Raw genomic sequence first — 27,766 nt, 5'->3', positions numbered from 1 at the left:
ATTTGACTAATACGGACATCTGAGGCTTTGTATTAGCACAGAAGGAGGATTGGATTTTGGCCCCCATCACTTACATTGTAAGTGCATTATGAAGGGATCTTCTAATGGCCAGTATGAACAGAAGGAATGATTGAAGCAAGAAAAACCTATTTCAGTGTTAATTTGGGCACCTGACTGTTGTTTTAAGACAGACTCAAAAAATTATGAACCTGTCCTTTAAATAATTGAATATGGTTTGAGAACCTTCAAAACTGAGATTACATTAGGTTAGATTAGACCTTTATGTCAGATATCTTTGTCTTGACTCACCAGCACACCATTTCCCTTTTTATTTAGCAGCTGTGATTTTATGTTTTGTGCCTCTGCTTTTATTGCTACTGTGACTCACAATAAGAAGGCCGCAGGAATTAACAGAAGGAAATGGAGACATAAAAGGTCAGCCTGTCATGTTCTCTACAGCAGCATAGCACTCAGAGCAGCCCTCTGTAGACTAGCACTTCCTGTCAGACCAATTAATGACATCTTACGATTGACATGTGGAATTCAAAGTGCTCTCCTTGGCAACAAAATTGCTAGTTTCATGTGCAGATATGAGCGCTCAAGGAGGTTGCAAATCAGACTCTGTGCATTATATTATGCAGTTTCAATGATCACAAAGTGGGAGATGGCTTCTTTCTTTGATTGGCTGTAGTCCTTTAGGAGAAGACCCAGAGTGTCTCTGCTGGAGATAACAGGCTGTTTACTCTGTTTGCATGAGTGCCAACAAACCATGTCATTTTCGTAGTTTGCTCTGGATACCTTCACTGATGAATTACAAATAGTTTTGACACTGTGTTGCTTGCAGGAATGTGTTTTACCTGGAAGACATCTGACAAATTACCAGGAAAATCTTCTTTTATTGAATTTGTTACATTTTTATTGATGTGTGGCCTTGAAATCAAATGCTGCACTCAAAGTAATATGTTATGAAATTGTCACCACACATAAATATCTTTGCATAGGAACTGCCAAATACAGGGTTATTCTTATTTTATTTTATTATATTTTATTTTTTGGCCGGTGGGAGGGTGGCATTTTAGTAAGATTTAATGCAAATTTAACCATTTCCTTGCAACTGTGCGTAGTTATTCTTATTTTTGCAAGAAAGTAGTCAAACTGGGAGAATGCTTACACATTTTTCCAATCGGTTGTGAATTTTCCACATAAAATAAATCAATTTAGAACCAATCTTACAAACGACGAAAACAAACAAATCAAATCAAATCACACAAAGTCAACCCTGGACCTCATCAACCTACCATCTTGCAAATATGATTTTATTTCTAACATCTCCTCCATTTATCAAAAATAGATAAAAAAAAAATTGCATTGCATTTGTATCAAAAAAGATACTGCATTTATATTTGAAATGATCACAAAGCCAAATCTTTGACAACTGAAGGTTAAATTATCTACTGTTTTTTTGCAGTAATAACATAGCCTCAGTGAGATTCTCAAGTTGCATTCTAATCTGAGGCCCTTGAATGTGGTCCATGAATCTAATGTCGCATTGTTCTGAATTAACAGTGATTTGTTGATTACGAACAAACCCTTTTTATCCACTTAAGTTATGGCTGGTCACAGTTCAGGAGACTCTGCAGTAATTAATTCTGCAGACCATCTTCCCACGCGGGTCATCAAGGTCGATGTCATTCTATCCACTGCTACCTCAGTTGGCTATGTGTTTAAAGGACAGTTTGAGAGCTGTGGATTATGGCCCCCATCTTTTACAGTGTAGTTGCGTTCCCAGAGAATAGCTTCAGGGTCAGTATGGAGAGTAGGAATTTCTGCGTACATCTTGTCATGTCAGTATTGTCAGTATAAGACAGAAAAAACCTGAACCTATCCTTCAAGATCAAATCAGTTTGACTCTATAGTCTTCATTGTGTCCAAAAATCTATGGTCTGATAAATGAAAAGCCCCCAACTCAAAGATTTAAAACGTGAGCACTCAGTTTCAAGATTGCTGAAATAGAGACTACTGACATTTCTGACATGTAGGAGAGCATCCATCAGTGGGTTTCTGTGACAGCAAGCACAGAAACACCGGCTTTCTCCTTATCACAGAGGGAAAGGCTCTGTATAACCTCTGTGCACAGTGAAGAATTGGAGCCAAACTGAGCTTTATCAGTGAAATGTAATGAACTCTCTATAAGTTGAGTGTATTATAATCACCACTGTCCAGCATTTTAGCATCGTTATCCTCCGTTTGCAGCTCTTGTAGACCTCTTAATTACTGAGATGTGTTAAGGATTTATGTGAGCTTTATTGATAATGTTCTTAATGTCTCTGACATTTCACTAAATTTGCTGTTGTAAAATATGATGCCACTCATGAGTTTTCACTAATTAAATTGAGTTGTCTTTTTAAAGTGAATGTTGTGAAAATGTTTCACTGAAGTATACTGAGATCATCAATAATATAATTAATCTCTCAGCGACGCTTGGAATTATGTCAAATACTAACAATAAATCCTTCCTTAATTACAGTGGTTATATTCAATTAATATCTCAGTTGACGCATTGGGGAAAGAACTTGACTACATTCTTAAAATGCATATTTTTTAAATGAAATTTGTTTTGAGACTGTCATTAATCAGTGTGCATATCGCTCAGCACCACTGACGAGTCGCTGAAGCACAACTCATGCTTGAAGCTGTGCATATTTAAATTACTGCTCACTGTAGTCTTTGATTACTGTACTGTATTCTCAAGAATACTGAAGAATAAATATACTTGGAACATCAGAAGTCCTGCATGCTGTATGTACTAATAAAAGAAAAACTCATATCCTCTTAAAATAGAAAAACAAATGTAAAACTTAGATCCCCAGAGGAAGTTGTATACTTAACACTGTCACTGGTGGGTGATAAGAAGTGTTAATAAGCAATAATTAATTCTGATAATATAATAGAGAAATGAAATATTAAGCAAGCCTGCAGTGTGTGATAAAACACAAACAGTTTTGGACTAAATAGATTTAGGTAATCACATTATAAAATAATGTTTTGAGTCTTGTACTACCTTGCAGATAAGGCATATTTGTTCTGTTGGTGTGCAATAAGGCCAGCTATGATTTAGTGTGGTATCATGCCATTTTGTTTCTCATGCTGTAGTCTGTAATTTCATCAGCATTACTGAGCACTATTGACCTCTTCAAATCCATTACAGTTTTATCGGGGCAATACTGACAAGTGACTGTAATGTGCATTGCTCAGAGGAGCAGGACGGATCTCTTAGTGGTTATGTGGTCTTGAATATGTCATTTGACCTACCTACCATGAATTACTTCAGATGCTAATTCAGGACATACTTTATATAAGCTGTACAAGGGTGATAGTTACTGTAAAATGCACTTACTCGTCTACAAAGTCTCGGTAGTCTTAATAGTCTACAAAGCTGTCATGCTGGTACCGGGACAATCCATGCAGCTTTATGACTTTGTCCATACTGTACTAAAAGTAGAGACTTTATAGCTGCACTAATAAATATTTTTGTGTAACAGTGGATCATATTACTAACAATTTAAAAGGGAAAACCTGTAATGACTATGCAATATCCCTTAGCTCTACAGAGTGTTTCAGAGTCTTTAAGCTCATTGTTTTGTTTTTACAACCTGCAACTTTCAGTTTTCAGTGAAAAAGCTCTGATAAACCCGATGTAAGCTACCTGCCCAGCACCAAATGGCACACATGCCAAAGTTACTAGAAACTACTGACTAGCTTGTTTCCAGTGCCTCCAAGTTGCCAGGAAACCCAATTAATGCTGCTTTAAAGTTTCAAATTGAACATGTTGCCCTGTAAAAGGCAATAACCAAAGAATATAAATGGAATGTGTGTAATCTCCAGCACCATTTATTATAGGACTGAAGTCCCCTCTGCCTAGTCTTGAACTATTACACTTTGCACTTTGCTGTTAAATGTGCAGAGTTTTGAATCCTGTTTACATTTTAGTCTTGGTCCTTGAAAGCCAGAACTGTCATTATGAATAGCAGATGGTCAGAATCATTATCATCTCATCCCAATTTCTGATGAGTCATAGAGGTAATGAAGCAAACAACAAGTGGTGTCTAAAAGTGAGAATGCAGATTGTCTGGAAACCCTACAGACAGAATATATAGTGGACTCATATTTATGTTGAAGGATAATTTGCTGCACTTCCTCTGACAGCCCTGTGCTACCAGCATCTGCATATAGGAAATTGTTCAGCAATATATACCCTTTCTACCAAGGTGCAGGAATGTATTTTGAGTTTACAGGCAAGATATGGACAATACAAACCTCATACACTGCAAACACAGAACTTATTGCTTTCCAGAAATATATGTGCAGGGCTCCCTTTGCAATGTCAAAAGTAGTTCATCAGAGATAAAAAAAAAATCAACAAATCTGTGAAGCCTCTTTAAAATGAAATCAACATCAGACGCCCTAATTGATCTGATATTTTGGAATTTTTTGGTTGTTGGCATATTTGCTGTTGATAGCATTGCAATCAAGCAGGTGTCCTTTTTAGAGAGCAGCTGTGGCTCAGGAGGTAAATAGGTAGATATCCACTAATCAGAAGGTTAGTGGTTCAATCCCCGACTCCTCCTGTCTGCATGTTGAAGTGTCCTTGGGCAAGTTACTGAACCTCAAATTGCTCTTTATGGTTCTGCCAGCACCCTGTGTGGTAGCTTGCCACCATCAGTGTGTGAGTGTGTGTGTGTGAATGGGTGTGTGAGCAGCAGAAATATTGTTAAGCCCTTTAAAGGATAAAAGCACTATATAAATGCAGCCATTTAAGCAGCATTCTATCTCGCAATCAGAGACATAATTTTGCTGCATTTCTATTTTAATCATAACTGTAGTCTCTGTACTTGTATCAAGGCATTATTTGTACCAACACACTGCTTATAAAAGAAAATCAGGCAATAAGTGTTACTTTTTCTTTTCTTCTTTACCCAGAATTCTTCCTTGAGCTGCTCGAGAACACCGAGAGGTCCCTGAATGAGATGTTTGTGAGGACGTACGGCAAGCCTTACATGCAGAACTCGGAGGTCTTTGAGAACCTGTTTGCCGAGCTGAAGCGCTATTACACGGGAGGAAATGTTAACCTGGAGGAAATGCTTAATGACTTTTGGTCACGGCTGCTGGAGCGTATGTTCACACTGCTCAACTCCCAGTACGTCATCACCGAGGACTATCTGGAGTGTATTAGTAAGTACACTGACCAGCTCAAGCCCTTCGGAGATGTGCCCAGGAAGCTCAAGGCTCAGGTTACCCGGGCATTCATCGCAGCACGCACATTTGTCCAAGGGCTCTCTGTTGGCCGGGAGGTGGCTCAGAGAGTGTCTAAGGTAAACACGCTCCCCATTTAAGTAAAATTCAGATTTAAACTGGGTCATTATACACCCAATCAACTGCTTGTTTCTGCCAAAATGATACAGTACAATTTCATTTTATTCCACACACTGATTCCGTTGGAAAATATTCAGCATTTGATCTCAGGTGAAATTAAGATTTGCTGCAAATTTCAACAAGGCCAAGGTCTTGTTTGGTGTTTCTGCCACAAGCACACTTTTCCCCCTGGTTTTTCATCGCAAACAAGTTGATGATACTTTTCTGTGTGCTCTCTTGGTGCATGTCTTCAGATAGCTGGGCCTCAGGCAGCTTGTTCAGGTGCTGCCTAGAACACAGCGTGCAAATTGCTCAGGAGAAATGCCCAGACATTGAAAGAGGAGAGAAAAGAAATTGTTTAATAAATTGTCAGTGTTTATTGCTTTATTGGCTAATATTTGTTCACGCGGTATACAGAAGCCATTAATCATACTGTAGCCTTAGTATTCTGTTTGATGCAATCGTAATGCTGCTTCTGCAGTATATCATACTGCCCTGGGAGTGTGTGTAGTTTTGATCATGTACAAAGTAAGATTAAAGGAAAAGAAAGAGGCTAAGGCTTTCAATTTAGTCACACTCAACAACAACAGGGCTGTTTCTACATGCCTTCTCATGTGTTGAGAGAAGAACTGATAAGCACTATGCTGCAAATCCCTAGCCACCCTGGCATTACATTCACTACTGTTGTGATATCAGTTAGATAGGATTATCAACACTATTATAAATATTTATAGACCTACTATACAGAATATAAACAGAAGGCAATGAAAATATAGTAACCCTTGATCATCAGAGACAGGGAAAATCACTAAAGAGAACTGCTGTCCTGTATATAATATTCATTATCCACTTTCTGTTTGACCCACCATAGTGCACTCGATGAACTTTGAACATGTTCCCACTATCAGTTTCCCTCCCTCCAGTAGTAGTGGTGAGGCTCGTTTATAAGCAGCCACAGAGGATGTGTTGTTAGCATGCGTTTACTGAGTTACACTCTGCGTTTCTTGTAAGTGAGCATGTCCCAGCTTCACCTCTTGACATTTCATTGGGACCTGAGATCCAGGTCATGTGTCTGAGACTGTAGCCCTTTGATCCCCAGGGTATAAACTCATCATGAGGGATTGGGTGTAAGCATAATGAAATAAGACACTTTGCTTGAGGTGTCTGTTGCAAAGCGCCTTTAAGATGTGACATCCATGCTTATTGCAGCTGGGATATATGTTGAATTAAAGTAGATAATTTAGTATTTTTATATCTTTCACAGCTAAAGAGCCAAAAAAAAGCAGGAGAGCTTTGAGGAACCAAAGACTCATGTTTGGAGTCTGCATCTCACAAACAAAGCTCACACTTATCCCTGATGATTAAACAAACAGAGTATCTGCTTCTGTTTATTTGAAGTGATTAAAATCTTCTATCTGCTTATTAATTCTTAGCGTGTTTAAATTCTCATGTGGGTAACTGACTGGAACAGTTTTATTAAATGAATGCAGTGCACTTACTGAAGCCAGACAGCAATGCACTGTAGAGATGCAAAGGCGTAGAAAATATGACAACATTATGCTGTATTTCCGTTAGAGCCATGGTGGTCATTAATGGGCTACATTAACTTTATAAAATGAATAGGTGATGATATTACACAGGATGTTGCCAATGCATATCACCACAGAGTGACTCATTCATACAATCAGTCGCTTAATTGCATTTCTAGTTTTATACAATAGAATAAAAATAATGAGTCATCTGGTGCATTCACTTCTTTTGTTTCTATATTGTTGGTTATTATTTGTAAGATTTTTGTAACTGTGTAAACTGTGAGAAAATGTGAAGGGACTATGCTGTATTTGTGTAGAGTTATTAAAGAGAGGAGCGGAAAAAAATACATTTTAATGAAAAAATCATCATTGTTACCTTATTGGTGAAAGTACCACAATATTACTAATTAATATGATAATTGATGTCACAGAGAAAAAAAGTTATGTTTTTAAAGTCGCATAATTCTAATTTAGAGGTTAGAGATTTAACAATATTTTTACAAAATGAATGAAATAACTATTATTATTATCACCATTATTAGTAGTGGTATTAACAATCATAATTAGTAAAAAAAATATTCATTATAACCTTTAAATCTACTGTAACAGATTCCGGTCTATTTTTTGTAATGCTGCCCTACTCATGTGTCAGGTGTGATAGATGTGGACAGGAACATTTCTAGAATATTCAGTTTCAACTTAGTATGTGACAAGTCGCGGCAGTAGTCTGCCACTTGATGTGTGAGGTTGTCAGGGCAGGTCTGCCCTTCCTAGGAGCCCGACTCTGCGGGGCTACAAAATAGCCCTTCTCCTCTCTTTATGATACTTACCACTGGGTTTAGAAAGAGGTAGGGGTCCAGGCGCGTCAAACATTAACACATTAACACATATCACTAGGATCAGGTCATTTCTCTCATTTGCAAACCTGGAGAAGGACACTTGTATTTTTATCTCCTCCAGGCTTGACTACTGTCAAGGCTGTTATTTCTATGTACAACCCCTACACCAGCGATGCGCCACACTTCCCACCACTGTCCTATTTCCAGTGTTGCTGCCCCTGAAAAGACGCATTTTTTTCCAGAGAAAAAGCTGTTTTATACGTCAATATAATGTTGGTCCAACTACAGATGTTATTTACTAGTGTGTTACTTGCTTTCACTGTAGTTTTAACTATTTCACTTGTGTCTGTATCTACAAGGCAAAAATTAATTAATTGTTGGTTCATCTGCTGCTTTCAAAACATAATCTCACTGTTCAGATTAATATTTTTTCAAGTTACTAATCAATAATAGACAAATACAATGGGTGACTTACCCATGGCATTTCATTGTCCCGTGGTGCACTCATGGAACTGGAGTTACATCCAGCAGGAAGCTCAACGCTTCCTATTGGTGCTAGGGGCGGCACTTGATGTGCGTCATAAGATGCACTGCAGTGCTACAGTCGTGCTGTGGCACTGTGGCACTGCTGTGGCGGTGTGTTTTCAGCTTAATTCACTTAATTCCGGTCTTTGCCAGCAAAATGCCTGCTGACTGCAGCTAAGATAGCACGCTGTTGCCAGACTTTATCACGTTCCAAGAGAAACCATTCTTTGGAGCCCTTCACCTACCTGTCAGTTTCAGATTTTATGGCTTGTTCATAACTTTTGCTTGATCAATCTTATATCTGTGATCTGCTAATTCCCTAAGTATGAGCCTGATCGCTGATCTTCTGGCAGGGCCCTTTTAGCCTTTTAGTGGTTCCAAAATTTTGCTTTGCCACAAATGTGAATGGGCATTTGCTGTATAAGGCTCTCAGGCAGGCAAGGATAGTACATTTTTTTTAATCTTTTTTTCTTTAAATCTTTTTATCATTCCTTTTTTTTTATTGTCATATTATTTTTATTTATTTTTAACCATCTGTTGCTCCATTATCCTTATTTTACTGCAAAACACTATTGCAATATACACTCACGAGCACTTTATTAGGAACACCTGTGCAATCTAATGCAATCCAATACAACAGCTCTGCCATAAATTCTACTTTTACGAAGCTTATACATTTTCAGTTTTTGATGACGTTGTCAGAAAGGTGATATTTCTACTTTATGTTTATTATTGAGGTGGTAGTGGGTGGTGGTGTTGGTGGTGTACTGGTGTGCATTAAACTGAGAAGTGTTCCTGTACAAAATATTTTGTCCACCCCACATGGGGTCATAAAAGTAGAATTTATGGCAGAGCTGTTGTTTTGGATTGCATTAGATTGCACAGGTGTTCCTAATTAAGTGCTTGGAGAGTGTAGTTTTGCTATATAAAATAATAACTTAAGAGTTACTACATTCAGAAGCCACCCAGAGAGAAACTTTCAGCAAAGTATAAACTTTCTTCTCATTTTACCTACTTACTTTCCATAGTTTAAGCTTGAACAACACGCTTTACAACAATACAACAATTAGAGGTAGACAGTGAACCTGAAAATATCATGTTACTTTGAAGTAAAGTACTCCTGCTTTTCCCTCTCATTTCTTTCCTTTATGAAGCAGATCCTTAAAGCCCTGGGATACGTGCAAATGTTTTGTTCAAGTTTAACCCATGCAGATGCGTCAGGTTGCGCTGCCCCAGGAAAAATCACATGAAATTGCCCGTTTACTTTCTTTGTATTCAATCACACCACCTCAAAAATTCACTTTGCCTTTTGTCTGAATACACAGTAAGCTAATCTAGATAGCACAGAAGACAAGAATGGCGATGGCGTAGCCAAATGTTATGTCTATAACGGCCAAGTACAAGAACCAAAGCCTATTTAATACAATTTTTCCATGTTTTGTTTTGTTTTTTTTCAGGTATATTGTGGGAGTATAATCCATAACCTTTTCAAACTGCAACAACTGTATGATATGACATAACAATTTTAATATCAATCAATATGTTTTTTTCTAATTAAATCAGTAATGTACAGGAAGAGCAGTTTCTGTTTCTGGTGAAGCCCACTAAGAAATGTATTTCTCTTTTGTTCTTTCATTGTAATTTGTAGTTATGATCTATTCATACATAGTACACCTTTATATCTTCAGCTAGTTAAGAACTCATCAACTGATTATATGGTGGCCTACACCACCACAACACTCCGGCAGGTTGTTCTGCTTTATATCCATGAACAAGAATTTCAGACTCAAAATGAATTCCTGTGTGATCGGGCTGAAAGTTTTCCTCTGAAAGATTGAAAAATGATGTTCCTCCCCCTGCTGAGATATTAAGATATAGTTATACTGACTTTTCATTTAACATACTCCACTCATTCATTGTCTTTTTGTGGCTTGAGGTATGTTATCCTACCTTAGTTTTCATTCAATTAAAGAAACCTCTGACTTTTTTTGCAGTCTCACATAAGATACCAGAAGTTAGTAGGAATTTCTCTTCTTCAAGTCTTTTTTTACATTACATTAATTTAGCAGATGCCATAGAAACAAGAATTAGATGTTGTCAAAAATTGTTAGTGCATCTCTTCAGAAGAAACAGTCAAGTTCAGTGTTCAGTGCTATAGTACAAGTGTGTAGTGTTTTTATTTTTTCAGAGTAAATGAGATGTTGGTAATTCCTAGCATAGCAGGTCTGGGTGTAGTCCAAAAAGTTGGGTTTTCAGCCTGAAAGATGCTTAATAAGATGTTTGTTGGTGCTTCATGGAACACAAAAAAGGCCATCAGCTGCGATCCAGGAGCTTTCACTTCACACATCTTGACAAGGCTACAGAGTACAAACAGCTGAGTGTTGAGAGCAAGAATGTTGAATGCTTTATGCTCTTTAGAAATCATCTAATAAAATCAGTTTTACTAGGTCACACAGACAAGTTTGTATTTACTATCTGAAATGTCACAATGCCAGCCTACAGCCGAACAGACAGTCACGGGTAAGATGTTGTACTTGTGCATTTGAAACACAATCTATTGTTTGCATGTGGCCTGAATGTAATAAGCAGAGCAGCCGATACCTCACTGTCACTATATTGTACCTCCTAAATCAGACGGATGATAATATTTCTTTATAGTTTGTGCAAATCCCTGCTGTTCACTGAAGGGACCAACAGTTGATTCAAATCACAACAGTTAAGTCAAGTGCGTCTGTTTAAAACCACTTGAATGTGCCTCAAGTTATAGTTATGACTTGTGAAGCGAGTTAATGTGCGGCCAGAGCGCAGCCTCAGATCGTCAGGCAGGGCCCTTCTGGCTGTTCCTATGTCACGGCTGAAGACTCAAGGTGACCGGGCTTTTACAGTCAAGGCTCCACAGCTCTGGAGCTCCCTGCCTGAAGATTTGAGGCTTGCAGAATCAGAGACATTTTTTAAATCACTTCTCAAAATATATCTTTTTAGAAAGGCCTTTATTTTATCTTTTAACTTTTATCTATTTTATTATTACTGCTGATTTATTGTTTTATTTTTTTGTAGTGCTGCATAAATAAAGTTTATTATTATTATTATTGTCATAATGTAGTTTAACTATACAAAGAGCTCTTAAATTCAGTAGTGGATTATCTGTGAAAACACTTGAGAAATATTATGTCAGTGATATTTCTGCTAATCTTTCCTACAGCATGTGTTATTTATTATTTGGGCCTTTGTGCATGTTTATAGCTTGACGAGACCTTACCACCCTCTAACTCCTGAAATCAGGGAAAAGAAAAATATATGGAAAGATGAAAAATGAAAGCGTGACAGTTAATTCTGGCTGATAAGAGGGCAAAAGAATATTTGACTCTGTTTAATATTTGACATTTAAATGCTGGTCAAATTGCCTGACTGTCGTGACTGATCAAATGAAGGAGTCATGATTGCATGCTTTGAAAGTACCTGGTCAGCAAAAACTCTCTTTTCTGGGCTCTTGTGTCATTTCTGAATGTGCAAACTAAAAAAATTTTACATCTGCATTAAGCGATTCCATTCCTAAGGTGGCTACATGTATAGGCTCCAAAGATACACTGTAGTGTACACAATAGATGATATGCGCCTCCTCAAAAACATAACTACACACTGGGGCTGATACAGCTATACTATGTGGAGACTGCAAGAACTGTGATTAGTCAGCTTGTGCTGCTTGTGTTTTCTCCTACAAGTTTCTGATGCCGGAGGAGATTATTGATAGTGAAGACGGTGTTAAGGAACTTGAAGAAAGACTCAGTAGTCATTTTGTTTTCATTAATGCACATCAAGCATAACCAGCTCCACTGCAAACCTTCTGCTCACCATGACCCTGCTCTCTATTGGAGCAAATAAATGAATATAAACATGGTGACTGCACAGCAGTAGTCTCCTATTCAGTAATGAGACAAAGCCAAATAGAAGTTACCTACAACTGTAACTCAAGTACATGTGTAGCCCACTGTCACTACATCACATGAAATGTAACAGTTACTGTGGGGAATATAATTAAAGCAGGAAACTATCTGATCATGTGAGATACATCTGTCTAGTGTTGTGGTGGGGTGATCATTGGGTGAAATCCGACACAGAACTATAAATAAAAACCTAGGTTGTACATATCTACAATGGGATTCCCATTAATCACTTTCATCAAGCATAAATCCAGCTAAATACTTTATGAACCTTTGATTGCAACTTTTTTTTAGACTTGCAGTAGTATTCTGATCAAATTTAGCTAAACTTTCAAAATTATTGAGACAATATTTTCTGTGGACATCTCACTTTGGATGCTTATTTAGAAACGTCAAATGTGGTGCATTCAGGCACAATAAGTAAGAAATATAAAGAGGGCCAGCATTCAAATCCTCTTGAATTTATGTAACAGTTGGGACTATCATATGACAGAATGTGATTCAAATGGATTTAAAAGTGGCTGTCCGAGTGTCAATGACTCACACTTTGTGTTTTTGCAGGTAAGCAGCAGTCCAGCATGTATCCGAGCGCTGACAAAGATGCTGTACTGCCCCTTTTGTCAGGGCATGCCAGCAGTTAAACCCTGTAAGAACTACTGCCTGAATGTCATGAAGGGGTGCCTGGCCAATCAAGCTGATCTGGATCCAGAGTGGAACCAGTACATTGGTAAGTCTTTTCAAGCGACACTCCAGCCATTTTTCCCTTGGATCCTGCTGTTCTGTCATTTCCTGTCAGGGCGTATGGCTCTACAAAATGGTTAAAATTGCACTAATGGAAGTGGTGGATGTGGGGGAAAAAAAGTACATGAAGCATGTTACATCATATTAGCACTTACAAAGATGAGACATGTTTAGATTCAATTTTCACATTCACCATTATCAGACAGCTACAGCAACTTGCTGTTTTAAACAATGCTGCATGTTAATAGCAGACAGGACCCAGCTTTTGACATAAATTGCCTTGAAATTGTTTAAAACTGTACCAAGAATACTATAATATAATAATCTTTTAAGCTACATTATTGCAGACCAGCAAACTACAACAATGAGTTAAATGTAGCTGAAAGCCTCATACTGTGGTGTTGATTGGCAATGGCTGCAAGTAACCCTTCTACATTACATTTTAATATCACAAATATTGATGTAGCTTAACACATTTCTGTCATGCTCATGAAAGAGTAAAAACCTCAGTGTTGAAACATAAATGTTTTGGGCACTTTGAGGCGGATGTTTTATGGAAGCAAAGAAAGGTCGTAATAAATTCAATCTCTCAAGAAACTGAAAACCTAATGGTAAAACTTAACCACTACATACTACTGTTAAAAATTTAAATAGTGTTAAATTATTTTTGACTTTATAAACCATCTTTCTGAATTTATGTGGTTTGAATTTCCAGAAGGTTTAGGCATTCAGTTGCTTATAGGATTCAAATTATTATGGCCTTTTTATGCTTCCATACAGTTTGATGTTTCTTGTGGCCTAAGCAAGCTTAATGTAACTGTATAGTAAGTCACAATGGTTTTGTTCAAAATCGTTTGATATGATAAATGATAATAAATGTGATAAAAAAAAAAAGATGGTTCAGGTGAATATGCTTAACTTGTAAATCCGATGGATTTCATAGAATCGGTGTGTTATAGAATTTTACTTTCTATTTTAAGAGAGGTTATAGCTGCTGCTGTGTAGTTATCATGTTGACAATATCAGTTCCATTGCAACATGTTGGGCCTCAGATTAGAAGATGCTTTATTTGTCATTCTTCTATCAACAGTTTCCTGCATGAAAAGATTTTATTCATGGGATTCTGCTCTCCTACTGGGCTAAATGGGGACTCATAATAGGGCAGAAGTGCACCGCAGGGAGTGTCAAGTTTTCTGAAGAGAAGTTCAATAGGAACTTGTTCAGCTCAGAGAGAAAGAGAACAAACATGAATGTAACATTTATATATTTTTTAATATTTTATAGAATGCCTTACACAGATGATTCCTGCTGTCATGTAGATAGGCTCGTCCTGTAGGATTGAACTTAAGTGGTGACAGTGAAAACGTGACAAGGCTGCTGTGAGAAACATGAGAAGGAGCTCTGGTTGTTCTTTGCCAGCCTGTGGCAAATAAAACATTGAAACCCACGCACCACCACCAAAATCCCAAGAAATTGGAATTTTTAAGACACAGTAAGATTATAGATACAAATCCTAGTCCCACATTCCTGCATTAACAGTTATGTCATCTCATAGTAAATGCCAAATATATGCAAAAAAAGCATTTTTGTGTTTTGATGTATATCAAAATTATTCTAATTTTTCTTCTTGTGAGATAAATTAAATATGATTTGGGGAAACCAGCTACAGTAACCCCTCCCATCATAGAAACCTGCACATGACATGGGTCACAGTTTGTTGAATGATATCATAGGTCAGAGATGTGTCCTCAGATGTCAGTTGGCAAAAGCTGTCTTTACATTTCCAAAGAGCAGTGGTTGAGATCTACCTCATTAACCTCTTCCTCGTCCCTCCCCAGGCTAATCTAACAAAACTAGTGAGGATCCTCCAGAGACTAATGCTCACAAGACACCCTTACTTTTGAGCGACCAAATCAAATCCCTGAAAGATTTGATTAAGTCTATCTTGAAATGATACTTAGCCCACATAAACGCTTTCACTCAGAAAAAAATATCACATAACAGACACTAAAGAGGTTGTGTTTCTTTGGGACTTTTACATGTTGATGTTTGACCAGTGTAGGTCAGAAAGACTATCCGCTTATTAAGTGTGTGTTAGCGAGCAAGAGCTTTCAAATCCAGCAGATTCAGAGCATGTGACAATGGTACTTCCAGTATTCACCCCCCCCCCCCCCCCTTTTAGCTTTTGTTTGATCCTTGCTTGCTGTTCAGTCGTCCTTATCAACCCCTTATGGCCAATGTCACATTCCAGCTCAGTCTGGCAAATGAATTAAAATATATTTTCAATTAAGCATTTGTTTCTTACTTTTGCTTCACTCTTACACTCATACATTGTATTTCTAGTTAGTGAGAGAGAGACAGAGAAGGAGAAAAGCAAGGGATGAAGATGGCCCATTAAACCTCCATTCTGTCTCGTTCTGCTCTCTGTGGTCACATAAACTGTGTTTTAATGCAGAATGAATTCCAAATGTAGTTTTGCTTATTTACTTTTTTTCTGTTTCTCTTGTCAGATAATGGAAGAAGTATGAAATTTGCTCATAAATACAATGTTGACCAGCAGTCATTACCTGGCTGCTGAGCTGCAGATAAAATCATTTTTTCATGATCACGACATTGTCAGACAAAATATACAAAAATACAGGTTAATGACAGCAGCTGTGCTGTGAGATCGGTTATGTTGACATTTAAAATGAGATCACAGAGAAAGTAAGAAGCAACTAAAGGTTGTCATATTCAGGAAAAGCCACAAAGCATTTGCTACTACTAAACTACCTCTAAACGAGCTGCAAATATGTTTTTATGCTTGTAAAACACATGATGATGTATGCTGAAGATATCCTGTAATGCATTAAATAACTGTATGGACCAGTGAACCACAACAATGAGCTCAAAAAGGTTGAAAAATGCTGCAGGGTGAAGTGTTGATTCTCAGTGGGACATGTAGCACTACCAAAACTTTCACATTATAGGGGGTCATTAAATTCAGTGTCATTATCAAGAATATCTCTTAACGGAGCATTAATTATATATTTGATACCCACATACATGCAGGTTTTGAAGACAATGGTGACGAATGAGTTTCATCAGCAATGACCTCAGAGATGTAAAAAGGAATAAAAAGGAATCTTTTATCTTCTCAGTGGATAATAATGTCATTATTTAATGTCTATGAAAACATATAAGTCTTCTTATTTGACTTTTTTTAAGTCAAATGTTTTTTTGGTAGCAATGAATGAGGTCAGGCGTAGTTTTGCTTGTTTTGCAGCACAATAGAAAACAACCAGTTTCAACACATTAACAAGATAATGTAGCACAATATGTACTGTACTTCCATCCATTTTGTTTTGACAGTTTATTTCTGTGACTGTACATTGCATGACAGGAAAGAAGGAAAAAATTGTGGGTCTGAAGCAGATCTGTTTCAAGATCCATGATGACCTAGAGTGCTCTATGTGTTCAACAAGAGCAGTGCTGAGCAGCTGCAGTGCGGCATGAGAAAAGATGAGACTGACAGGTGCCAACATTTACGTACCTGTAGGGGCACTTTCTTCTAAAAGCAGGGGCCTGGTGGGGTATAAACACACATTAATCAAGTTTACCAACCTTTCAAAGTCTGCAAGTTGTATATGCATATCCCAGTACTCTCAGTACACCGTCTTGCACTTTTTCTTTTGTAAATTCTGGGGTCTGTCTTCCAACGAATCATAGTATCCTCATGTGAACATCGAGAATAAGTGTCACCCATAAGTGGGAATAAAAACAAACACCTGACACAAAAAACAAAACGTCTGATTTGCATAAAGTGATTCTAAGCAAGATATTTTGATGATGTGTTGTACATGTGTGAAAGATAAAAAAAAACCAGAATCTTTGAATATGCAAATATTTTCATTTAAAAATTCTCCCGCTTCACTGAGTGAAAGTGCATTCTCAGTGTGTATGTACTGGAGATGTTGAGTATCTACATCACATCTTTTGTAAGTCACACACTGGACCATGATTGACTGTGATCATCTAGTACATACATGTCTTAAACTCGATTTAACATTTAAGATTATCTATTAGCTTTCATCATTAATTTTATTTGTTAATATATAAGATAAAACATACAATACAATTTCAACATAGAATAATTGTGGGAATGCTTCTAGTTAACCTTTTGAATTTAAATTAACATTTAATTAAGTGCTGTTGCCATACTAGCTCAATATTAAGCTGTAAATCTTTACTTCACTCACATTGCATAACAGCAGTAAACTATTGATAGAGCCTCTTCCAGGCTTGTGATATTTTACGACAACAGCACATGACCTCTCATGGGGGGAGGGATGCTGGAATACATCCTAGCTTTGGGTAAAAGGGGAAAGTCCATTACAGGACTGGCGACCTATTGAGGCACGGGGCTCTACAATAACCATAATGATATTTGATTAGTCGACAGTGCTCACTTTGGTAAGCTAATATTATGATTGATAAGCCAAGATCAGCCAGACAAATTAGCAGAAGATGATGGTGCACGACCACTTTGCGAACCTGTTGACCTGGATATTTAGAGATTTATTGCCTCAGTCATGTATTTAATAATACCTGCACCCAGATCTTGGATCAAATTTCACCATTTAAGCAGAAAAAACTTCTAAAGTTTCCCTGCCATGGATAACTGACAGCATAGTGCAGAGCAGAAGTGGAAAGCCTCTAAACTAACAGTGCACCTCGACATTTTAAGAGATTCTATGAGAAATTTTAATACAGAGGTTAAAAATGCCAGAGCACCTTATTTTTCGGACCTTATTGAAAAGAACCAACACAACTCCAGGGTTTTGTGCAGTGTAATTAACTGTGCCACAGAGGTTCCTCCAAGTGTCAGTATGAACTCCTCCCCTGAGAAATGTGAAGAATTTTTAACCCTCTTCATCAACAAAGTCTCTAGCATCAGAATGCACATTCCCCCTCCTGCACAGGACACAATGATTTCTTTTAAAACTACTGCCTTCATTGAGTCCTTTGACACAATATCTATTGGCACGCTCACTGAGGTGATTAATAAAATGAAGCTTTCTTCGTGTGCTCTTGACAAACTGCCTAGGGGATTTCTAAAAGAAGTATATGGATCTGTCAGCCCCTATATTCTCTCCATAATTAACATGTCACTATTGACTTGTTCTGTCCCTGCTTATTTTAAGAATGCAATTGTTCAACCCCTTCTAAAAAAATCCTCCTTAGACCCTAACTCCCTGGATAATTTCAGACCAATTTCCAAACTGCCCTTTCTTTCTAAGGTTCTAGGAAAAGTTGTTGCTGAACAATTGATTGCTTTTTTAAACAGCAATTGACTCTTTTGGACATTTCAGTCAGGATTTTAGCTGATGCTGGGAAATCTTAAGTTTTAGTTCTCTTTGATCTAAATGCTTCATTCGACACTGTTGATAATTCTTTTTTATTGGAACATCTCAAACACTGGGTTGGCATCTCTGGTTCAGTTTTAAAGTGGTTTTATTCTTACTTACAAGATACACCTTTTACTGTAGCCATGGTCACAGTCATCCTCAGTGAAGATGACCTGTGGGGTACCTTAGGGGTCTGTCCTAGGACCACTCTTGTTCTCTCTCTGCATGTTACCCTTAGGTAACGTCATCCGCAGGCATAATGTGAGCTTCCGTTCGTATGCAAATGACACTCAATTATACCCCTCTTTAAACTCCAATGATTTTTTTTATCAAATCAATACACTCAACGATTGCATCCTTGACCTCAAATGCTGGATGGCCCAGAACTTTCTGCAGCAGATAAGGCTGTGGTAATTATTGTCCCTGGCACAGTTAATGCTAATACTTCAAAATATCTGGGTTCTCTGTCCCAAAATATAGCCCACAAGTGCAAAGATCTTGGTGTCATCTTTGATAACCACCTCAGCTTGAACAAGCATGTTAACACAGTTGTTAGGAGACTCTCCAAGAACAGTTCAATTTTATCCAGTAGAAATCTAGAGACTATCATACATTCCTTAATTTACTCTCATTTGGTAAGTCTTTCTACACGTCTGAGCCAACAGAGTCCACATAAATTACAACTTGTCCAAAATGCAGCAGCCAGACTCCTCGCCAAAACCAAAAAAAGAGAGCACACTACTCCTATTTTAGGAATAGTGTGCTCTCATTGGCTTTGATATAATTATATATTATTTTAAGATATTATTGATAACTTTTAAGGCCCACACTGGACTCACAGTCCAGTACATCTCAGATCTTCTGACACTTGAGGTCCTAAGCCAAGGCTCTGCTAGCCATTCTACAATTTCGACTGAGGACCAAGGGTGCTTTTCTGTTAGGGACCCCACTCTCTGAAACGAGTCACTTTTTAAAACCAATTTTTATACAAAGTCATTCTCTGTCGTTCTCTGACAATATAAAATAATTAAATAATTACTGATTGTTTTAATTATTTTATATTGTTTTATTTAATTAGGGACCAAGCCCAAAAGGCAGAGGACTACTGTAAAACAGTAGTCCTCGTCTACAGGCGAGGACCCTATTGTTTTTCGTGTGTTTGTTTGTTTCTTTCTTTATTATGACGCCACTTAAACCCTAAAACTCACCAAATTTGGCAAGGTCTGGTGAAAATTTGATAAAATGTAAAAATTAACCCCTATAGTGCCAAAATGTGCTCTCTAGCGCCACCTATGTAACTAAAATGGCCACCACGGCCCGTAGGAATGTCGTAGAGAGATCAAACCAAAACTCAATTATTCATCTCATCAAGACCTACAAATCATACACTGACACCCTCGATCTAAATCCTACAGGAAGTCTGCAATTAGCCTCTCAAAATAAGACGTTGCCCCAATTTTGGCCCCCGAACAAATGCTATCTCCTCCGAGGGCATTAATGGTATAGGCTTCAAGCTTTAATAGGTAACTTATGACACTGTGCTGAAAAAAAAGTTGTTAAAAACTTATATAAGGTGTGATGCAGTGCCGCATCACACCTTACAATGTAGACCAAGGTGGAGGCAATCTATGGGCATGGACTTTGTGTCAAACTGAGGCTTCTGACGTCTAAACTATAAGTCTGACCCCTTTCAAACCTGTATCAATGGATTCTCAATGAAATTTCCTACTAAAAAAATATGATTTTTAATGTAAGATTTGGCCAAAGTCATGGGAATTACGAGGAGATTTCACAAGACGTGTTCTCTAAAATCCTCCTCTCCAACTGCTCCTGGTGATGTCACTCCCTCAGTGCTGTGAAACATTCCGCAATACACACTCATTATAAAATCACAGGAGGAGCAACAAAAGACTTTAAAACTCACACTCTAATATCTCAAAAACAATAAAAGATAGAAAAAACATGTAAATTCAAGATTTGTAGGTCAAAGTCTCGTGACTCATTTAAAGTTCAAATGAAGTTTGTATCTAAAACTATGTGGAAGCAGTAAATGTTCAAAAAGGTGTGGGTTCACTCACACTCTCCATTCAATTATATGAATATTTTTCTGTGTCCAGCTGCAGTTACTTATTGTCTCTACACACCTGACAGTACACATGTCAATCAAACTTTGACCAGGTCATGTGGGTTAAAAGTCTTTCCTTTTCTAAAAATAGACTTGATGAAAATTAGGAAAATAATTTGTTTTACACACAAACTCATCAAGAGTTTACAATTTACTAATTGAAATTCAAGTGAATGGGCCCAAAACTTGCATGATTTTGATGCTACAGGTGTGAGCAAGACAGACATGTCTCACCCTGCAGAAAATTCTCATCCTGTCAATCAAACTTTCAAAATAAAAGCACACCACACTTGTAAGAAATATCCCTCGTTTTTAAAAACCAAAATGATCTGATCCCGATGGCCAGAGGGCGAGGTCCCGACCAACACTGCTTGCAGCTTTAATTTATTTTACTCTTTCTCATATGAAGCTCCTTTGGCCCCTAAATTTCATTTCCAAAGTTGTATAACTTTTAAAGCGTTTTAAATTGTTTTTACTATTGTTTGTCTACCATTATTATTTTTTCTTCTGAAGCACTTTGTAACTTTGTTTTGAAAAGTGCTTTATAAATAAAGTTTATTTTTATTAGTAGTAGTACTATTATTATGTGTATTTCACATGGTGTATCAGAGTTAGCGGTATGTTAACTGTAGTTAATATAATGCTTTAACAGTCCTCCTTAACTCCCCACTAGTTGGACACAGCATTTGGGGTTGTTACAACAACAACACTATATCCAACAACACTTTTGGAACCAACGATGTGATACATGTGATTGCCATGTGATCGCCATGTGATCATGTGATCTCGCAAGGGGAAGGCTATATGTGACGAAATATAAATTCAGTTCAATTCAAATTTTATTTGTATAGCACTATCTCATACAAAATCAGTTCAAAGTGCTTTAGATAAAAACAAAATGTAGGTTCATTGAAAAGGTTAAAAATCCCCTCCAGACACGTTTTAAGACTTAAAAATACTCTGCTTTGAGTTGCTTCGGCTTCTGTTGCTATTGAAGCCCTGTAATGTACAGAACTGGTTGCAAAGTAATACCTGTCACAGCTTACATTCAACAAGGAAGCATGGCACCATTACAAGCAGCAGTCTCTTTTTGTATGTAAATATTGCAATGTTGACGTGCAATGAAAGAACACATAGACAAACATTAAAAGTCACCATTTCACCTAACGTTCATGTCTTTGTACTACATGAGAAAAAACACACAGAAACAGGGAGAACATACTTAAACTCTCAATATATCTGTACATCTAAACACTATATTGCTTCATTTAAGTACACGCAATATGGTTTGCATTGTACATGCACAGACTAATGAGTAGCTACTTCTACATTAACTCCACAACAATGAATACAGTTCAGATACAGCTACTCTTGAATTTGACAACTTGGCGTTTCTGACATGAATCCTGGAGCTAACGTTCATTCTGTCTTTATCATAATTCTTGTCAATTGGATTATTGTGCCTTGGTGTAGATTAAATACCAGGTCTATATCTTTTAGCTCTGACATTTCATGCTCATTATAGGATGAAAGATTTTCTATTAGCTTAAGGTCTAACCACAAAAGAAGGTATTGACTTGGCTCTTGATGTAAAATTGTCAGGACGGCTCTTTCATGTTCAGCATAGGTGTATTGTGTAATGCCATATAGATGATCAATCCTCATGACAGTTAGTCATTTTGCCTTTATTTACATGGTGCAGTCAACTTAAAAACAGGTTGCATCTGTTCTCTCAACAGCAATGAGAAGCTTTAGCTTGAGGGCTTAGAGAGAAATTGTGAGAAACTCCTGAGAGTACTGACACAGAGGTGTTACAGACTTAAAGCTACGATAGTCATCTTGATTCCCGTGGCATCCATTCAGACGAACATCATATGCCTGCTCCACTGACCAGAGAAGACAAGATATTGGGGAAGCAAAAACTAATCCAACCAAAGAGTGGGAAATCCTTTAAACCTGGAGGCTGTGCCCCTGATAGCAACGATTTTTCCCTACAACACCTTCTCACCACACTACTCCACCGGCAGGAAATCACACCCACTGATTAAATAAATTCCAACTTGTGCCATAAAAAACAAAAAAAATGCAACACTTTAAATTGACCAAGGCCTCACCTTCATTTATCAGTAATGCGGGTGTGATGCAGAGTGGGACTGTTGTGGCACTGCCGAAGGCAAGCTAAAACAGATGTGTTCATGAGGAGCAGCTGCACTGCTATATATTCCTCAGAAATGTGAAATGTTTCAAAATGTCAGTGAATTTATTTACAAGTTTATTCACAGTCACAGTGGAAGAAAAAGTACTGGTTTATGTTTCTCATTATTGGGCATTTTGCCTTGAATTTTCAGTTTCTATGCCATTAATAATTTACTTTTAGGACCATTGTAACATAAATGATGGAAAAATTTGGCATTCTAAATCACATCATTCCTCTGTATTTGCTCTCATGTGATATGTGCATATGTATGCATCTTGGTATTATTATTGAGGAGAAGTTTTGGCTACTGACAACCTTAGATCAAATGTCCTTGCACATATGCTTGTTTTTCTTGCCCCTAAGCAAGAGATTAATTATACAAGCAAATGAAATATGACCAAGAAATTTTTATTTAAAACACAAGCTGACTGTGGGCTCCAAAAGTGTGATGTCAAATTTAAATGCGTTGGTCTCACATTGTCATTTCAGATTAATTTGGAAAGGTGCTGTTGCTGTTGCTGAGACTGATATAGCTTTAGGGGGGGGGGGTCATCTCATTATAAATATTAATGTGAAAGACATTCTTTTGCTCAGTAGTGTTTCTATAGATTTGCTAATTTTCACAACGCTAAAACAGCAGCTAGAACGATACCTATTGTTTTCAAGATACATGAATTTAACAGAGCTGGAATGTCATTCTAATCTGCATTTCTTCCTTAATGTTACACTGAATAAATCAAATCCGAATAAATCATACAGTAGATTAAATTGGCTCTGCTGAGTAGCCAGTCTCTAATCCATTTGCTCCCACTGGACGACAAATCCTTGCTGACCTGTGCCTAGTCTGCAGGACAAGATTTGCTCAGTGAATTAATTATGGAAACAAATGCAAATTTAAGCATTTTTTAAGCAGTGTGTTGTTTTCAGTCTTATTTTGTAATAAATTAATTGCTGCAGATACCATCATTTAATTTAATTAGTCATAAATGTTATTTTCTATTCACTTCTATCATTTAACAGGGCAGTTTACAAAAGCAGTCAAATGTACAATTTGATGAGATTAAAAGTGGGATTAGATTTTAATTATATGAATTAGCTGAAGCGGCTGATGAACAGCTGTCAGTCTGTTCACCGCACCTGACAACACCACCCTGAACATTAATCAGGACCCGTATGCCAAGCCTTCTGGGATATAGAGCATTACTCTTTATGCATAAATCACTTGAAGTCTGTTTTCAACAGTGTTTTCTTGTCTGTCTGTTGTTTAAAAACTTTTCCGGTTGAGAATTCCTTTTGTTGAAGAATGTTGTGAAGCAGGCTGTTTTTAACCATTCTTGATGTTATTTATCAGGCTGTCTGCACAAATTGATGTCTTCTTCCTCTTAGGTCGTTTGAATATCAGTCACATGCTTGTGGTGATGAATATTGTCCTCTGCAGTTTTACACCCTACGTGTCATTATCATTTTTTTGTGTTGACAGGTAGTTGACACCGGTGATGGAACTTTTCCCCCTGCACCTTCGCAGTATTCACAGTTGGTTTAAGGTCATTCTTAAGTGAACTGGTTGCAGCAGCTTTATTTGCAATCTTGTTGCATTACTGTTTACAGGCTGTTATTGTTCTCTCTGGAGAGACATGTCACCATATTGGGAGAGATCTGCATCGATTCTATCTGCTCATTTCTTTTTAATTAGGTGATTTGTTTCACTTGGTAACTGAAGCCAGCTACAGCCTTGCTGTTTATGAAAATTCAAGCCAGCAACATATCTTTTCCCTTGTGAAAAAACCCTCATAGATAGAATATTGACGGGAGAAATCTTCCAAACACACAGCCTATGGATGCTGAGGGGTTTTGAATTTTGTGCTTTAAACGAGCATGAATTCAACCATTGATATGTCTCACACCATTAACACTGTAATATAATTAAGCTAACATAATTTAACTTAATTTAACTTAACTACTTCTTTCACACCAACAAGGTGGGTTAAATTTGTGTTGGCAGTCAATCTGACACGCATGATCTGACCTGGATAGTGACCCACCTCCTGACCAGCCTTGATTGTGGTTCAGACAATAGTAGGCTGTAGTGAACAGGTATTACTATCAGGGACTGGAATTAATTTGACACCATTAATGTTTTATATAGATTTAACCTGCTCTCCTACTCATCTGACAAAGAAAGAGGGAGACAGAGAGCACATGAGTGGGCGAGTGAGAGAGAGCAAGTGCACAGAAAGAGCTGAAGCTGAAACTTATCTCTATTTGGTGCTTATATAATGTAATTGTGTGTTGAACTGCAGTTTCAGACTTGAGTCTCTGTGAGTGGTGACAGTAGTCTCATATGAAATAATGGGTTACAGTTCATTGAAAACATTTTCAATTATTTCTGTCTTTGTTTTTCTTGATAGACAAAGATAGAGAAACTAGGGGTGGCAGTTTGCTCTTACTAAATATCATGAACTAGTTTCTTCAAAAACATGGCCTTAATGCCACTTTTGATCACATAATAATTACACAATAATCCCAGTTTCTTGGTTCATCATGGAAGACTTAATCAGTATTTATACCTTTTTAAATAATTATTATCTAGCACACTGTCACTGATTTCTATGAATGTTTACAGAATTCTTCATGAGCCTCTATGCTTTGCTATGCTAGCATTCTCCATCATCAAGCATTTATTAGATGACCGCCAGGAAAAAGGGAGAAAACTTTCTTGCATCTGATGTGAGCCTAATAACACATCTGATTGTGCAATCAGAACTACAGTAGACTGGAAATCAGAGAACTTGAACTCTCACAAGCAGCAAAATCCAGCCACACGTCTTCATTTTTAGCATTTCAGCTCACCAAACTCGCAACACCCACAGGGAAAGGAACGGAAGCGTAAATTGTATATGTACACTCCTCCTACAACAAGCCATCGTCTTCATTCATTCTGTGATGTAACGTCAGAAGAAAGTTGACATCAAGTACCTGCCAACGAGCTGCATCCTCTGTTCTATTAGTCTTTTTCCTTCCTGTGTGTGCTCTGATTTTCCATTGAGAGAATAGATGCTTTTGAAGGGCAGTGATTAAGAACAGTGGTGCCTAAAAGCCATTTCACCCACACCTCTGAAGTTAAATGGATTTATAATGGCTGTTTGCACTGTCTAATCTCTGCAGCTTGTTTCACTACCCATGGGCAAAAGGTTAAGAAAATACCAAGCTGAACTGCACAAAAATCACCTTCTTCAAGCAAGAAAAATATTCTGTAATCTACTAAAATGTGCTAGGATCATGTCAAAAATCTGAAATTAGGGCAAATAATACAACGACTTGATAAGATTTACTGAAACTACTGCAGCATAAAACTCTGCATAGATTATCTGATCTAAAATGTAATAAAGACTTGATATTCAGACCTTTAAGATAAAGGTGCTTGAAACTTTTTTCTAGTCTTAAGCACAATTTAGGATCTTGAGGAGCTTCACTGGGATGGTGTAATACATTCTGTAGAAATGGTATCCTCTTAAAATAAGGCTCAATCAATTTGTTTCAAATATTTTCTATAAGGAAGTGCCATTTTTTAATACTAGTGCAGCAATCTGCCTTAATACAAAACTCCCATGCTAGATCGTTATTGGTCGCTGTGATGATTATTGCTGTTCATACTGGCCATGAAGTGATCCCTCTACTGAAATAACTATAAGATGGGGATGAATCCAAAGTCTGCTGAGAGCAGTAACATCCTGGAGTCTGGTTATCCGGTAACTGGTCCTGGACAAAAAAGTGTCTGGCACAAATTGTCATTTTTATATTTTGGTTTTTGTACAGAGCAAAATATTATGTATTGTTAAGTTTTAGAGGTTCTTGTGGGCATCCCTTCTTACCGCTGGACAGAGCCAGGCTAGCTATTTCCCCGTGTTTCCAGTCTTAATGCTTTTTTTAACAGAGAGATTATGAGAGTACTATCAATCTTCTCATCTAAATCTCCACCAGAATGCAAACAAGTGTATGTTCCAAAATGTTGAACCGTTCCTTTAAGTTCAGCCAACACTAATATGAGGCTTTAATCAAATCAAGTGGGCATCTTCATTCTGGCAGGTGCGTGTAGCTCTTGGCTGGAGTTGTGTCCCAGCAATAAAAGTATAGGCAGCTCCCAGAAAATATCCATCCGCCACATCTCAGCAAGGAAACACTGTACAGGGAAACACTAAAAGGGCTTCAACACAAGACTGCTGAATTATTAAGATGACTTGAAAAAATCTGAACATGACTTTAAGATTTTTAACCTTAAGATTATCCTGCTTACTTAGATACATAGTTTCAGCAATGAAGACTGTGCCTTAAAGCAATAAATTGTCCTCCTGTATCTAGTTTGGTCTGATTCTTAAAATAAGCAAAACCACCCAGTCCTCTTAAAACAACAAGTGCTGGCCAGTTTCAGAGGACCAATATCTGTAATCAGAAAAACACTGTGCAAGCCTGATACCTGATTGATCTGCTAGTCTTTCATACAGCCCTGATCCATGATAGTGTAGTACTGTGGATCATAATGAGTGAATTGAATTTAAAGTGTGACTTGCTCCAGGCATTATTTAGCCAGCATCACACAATCACAAATCAAATCCGAACATCTTCCCTCTGACCAACAATGCAAAACAGAGCTGCTTGAAAAAACTCTTTCCTGAAGTAATTAACTACACAAATAAGATGTGAGCACAGATATAGCATCAAAATCACTGTGGCAACCTGCTGCAAAAACCACAAGAAGCAGTTACCGAACAAATTAAAACTGATTCACCAGTCTGTCTTGATTTAAGAGGACCAGCTGACAAAATCAGAAAAGCTCTGCAAAAGTGTTCATTTCACGAGTAAAAATATCCATAACAGCTCACAAACACAGTCATTAATTTTTCACCAGATGGCTTAAAAATTAGCAACTGTTAAAAGTTCTTGCTAAAGTATTTCACTGTAAAATAAACATCCAAACCACAGCAGCAACCCGCAGGTGTCTCCACACCTGTCTAGAGTTCAGGGATGAGGTGGGGTCAGTGGGCCTATCAGTTAAGGTCTAATAGACTA

The 27,766-nt window shown here is 37.5% G+C and overlaps 1 protein-coding gene across 1 annotated transcript in view; it reads left to right on the top strand.

Moving 5' to 3' along the window:
• The window catches only part of LOC121907457 (glypican-6-like), a 92,597-nt gene that overhangs the window by 31,144 nt on the left and 33,687 nt on the right, over positions 1 to 27,766 (top strand). The window contains exons 3-4 of the mRNA XM_042427036.1: positions 4,981 to 5,372; positions 12,811 to 12,976. Coding sequence (XP_042282970.1) covers positions 4,981 to 5,372; positions 12,811 to 12,976 — 558 coding nt within the window. The remainder of the gene's footprint in view (positions 1 to 4,980; positions 5,373 to 12,810; positions 12,977 to 27,766) is intronic.

The sequence above is a fragment of the Thunnus maccoyii genome, chromosome 11 (genome assembly GCF_910596095.1).
Source record: "Thunnus maccoyii chromosome 11, fThuMac1.1, whole genome shotgun sequence".
NCBI classification, from domain to species: domain Eukaryota; kingdom Metazoa; phylum Chordata; class Actinopteri; order Scombriformes; family Scombridae; genus Thunnus; species Thunnus maccoyii.
Note: the sequence above shows the minus strand (reverse complement) of the source record. Positions and strands in the feature narration are given on the sequence as shown.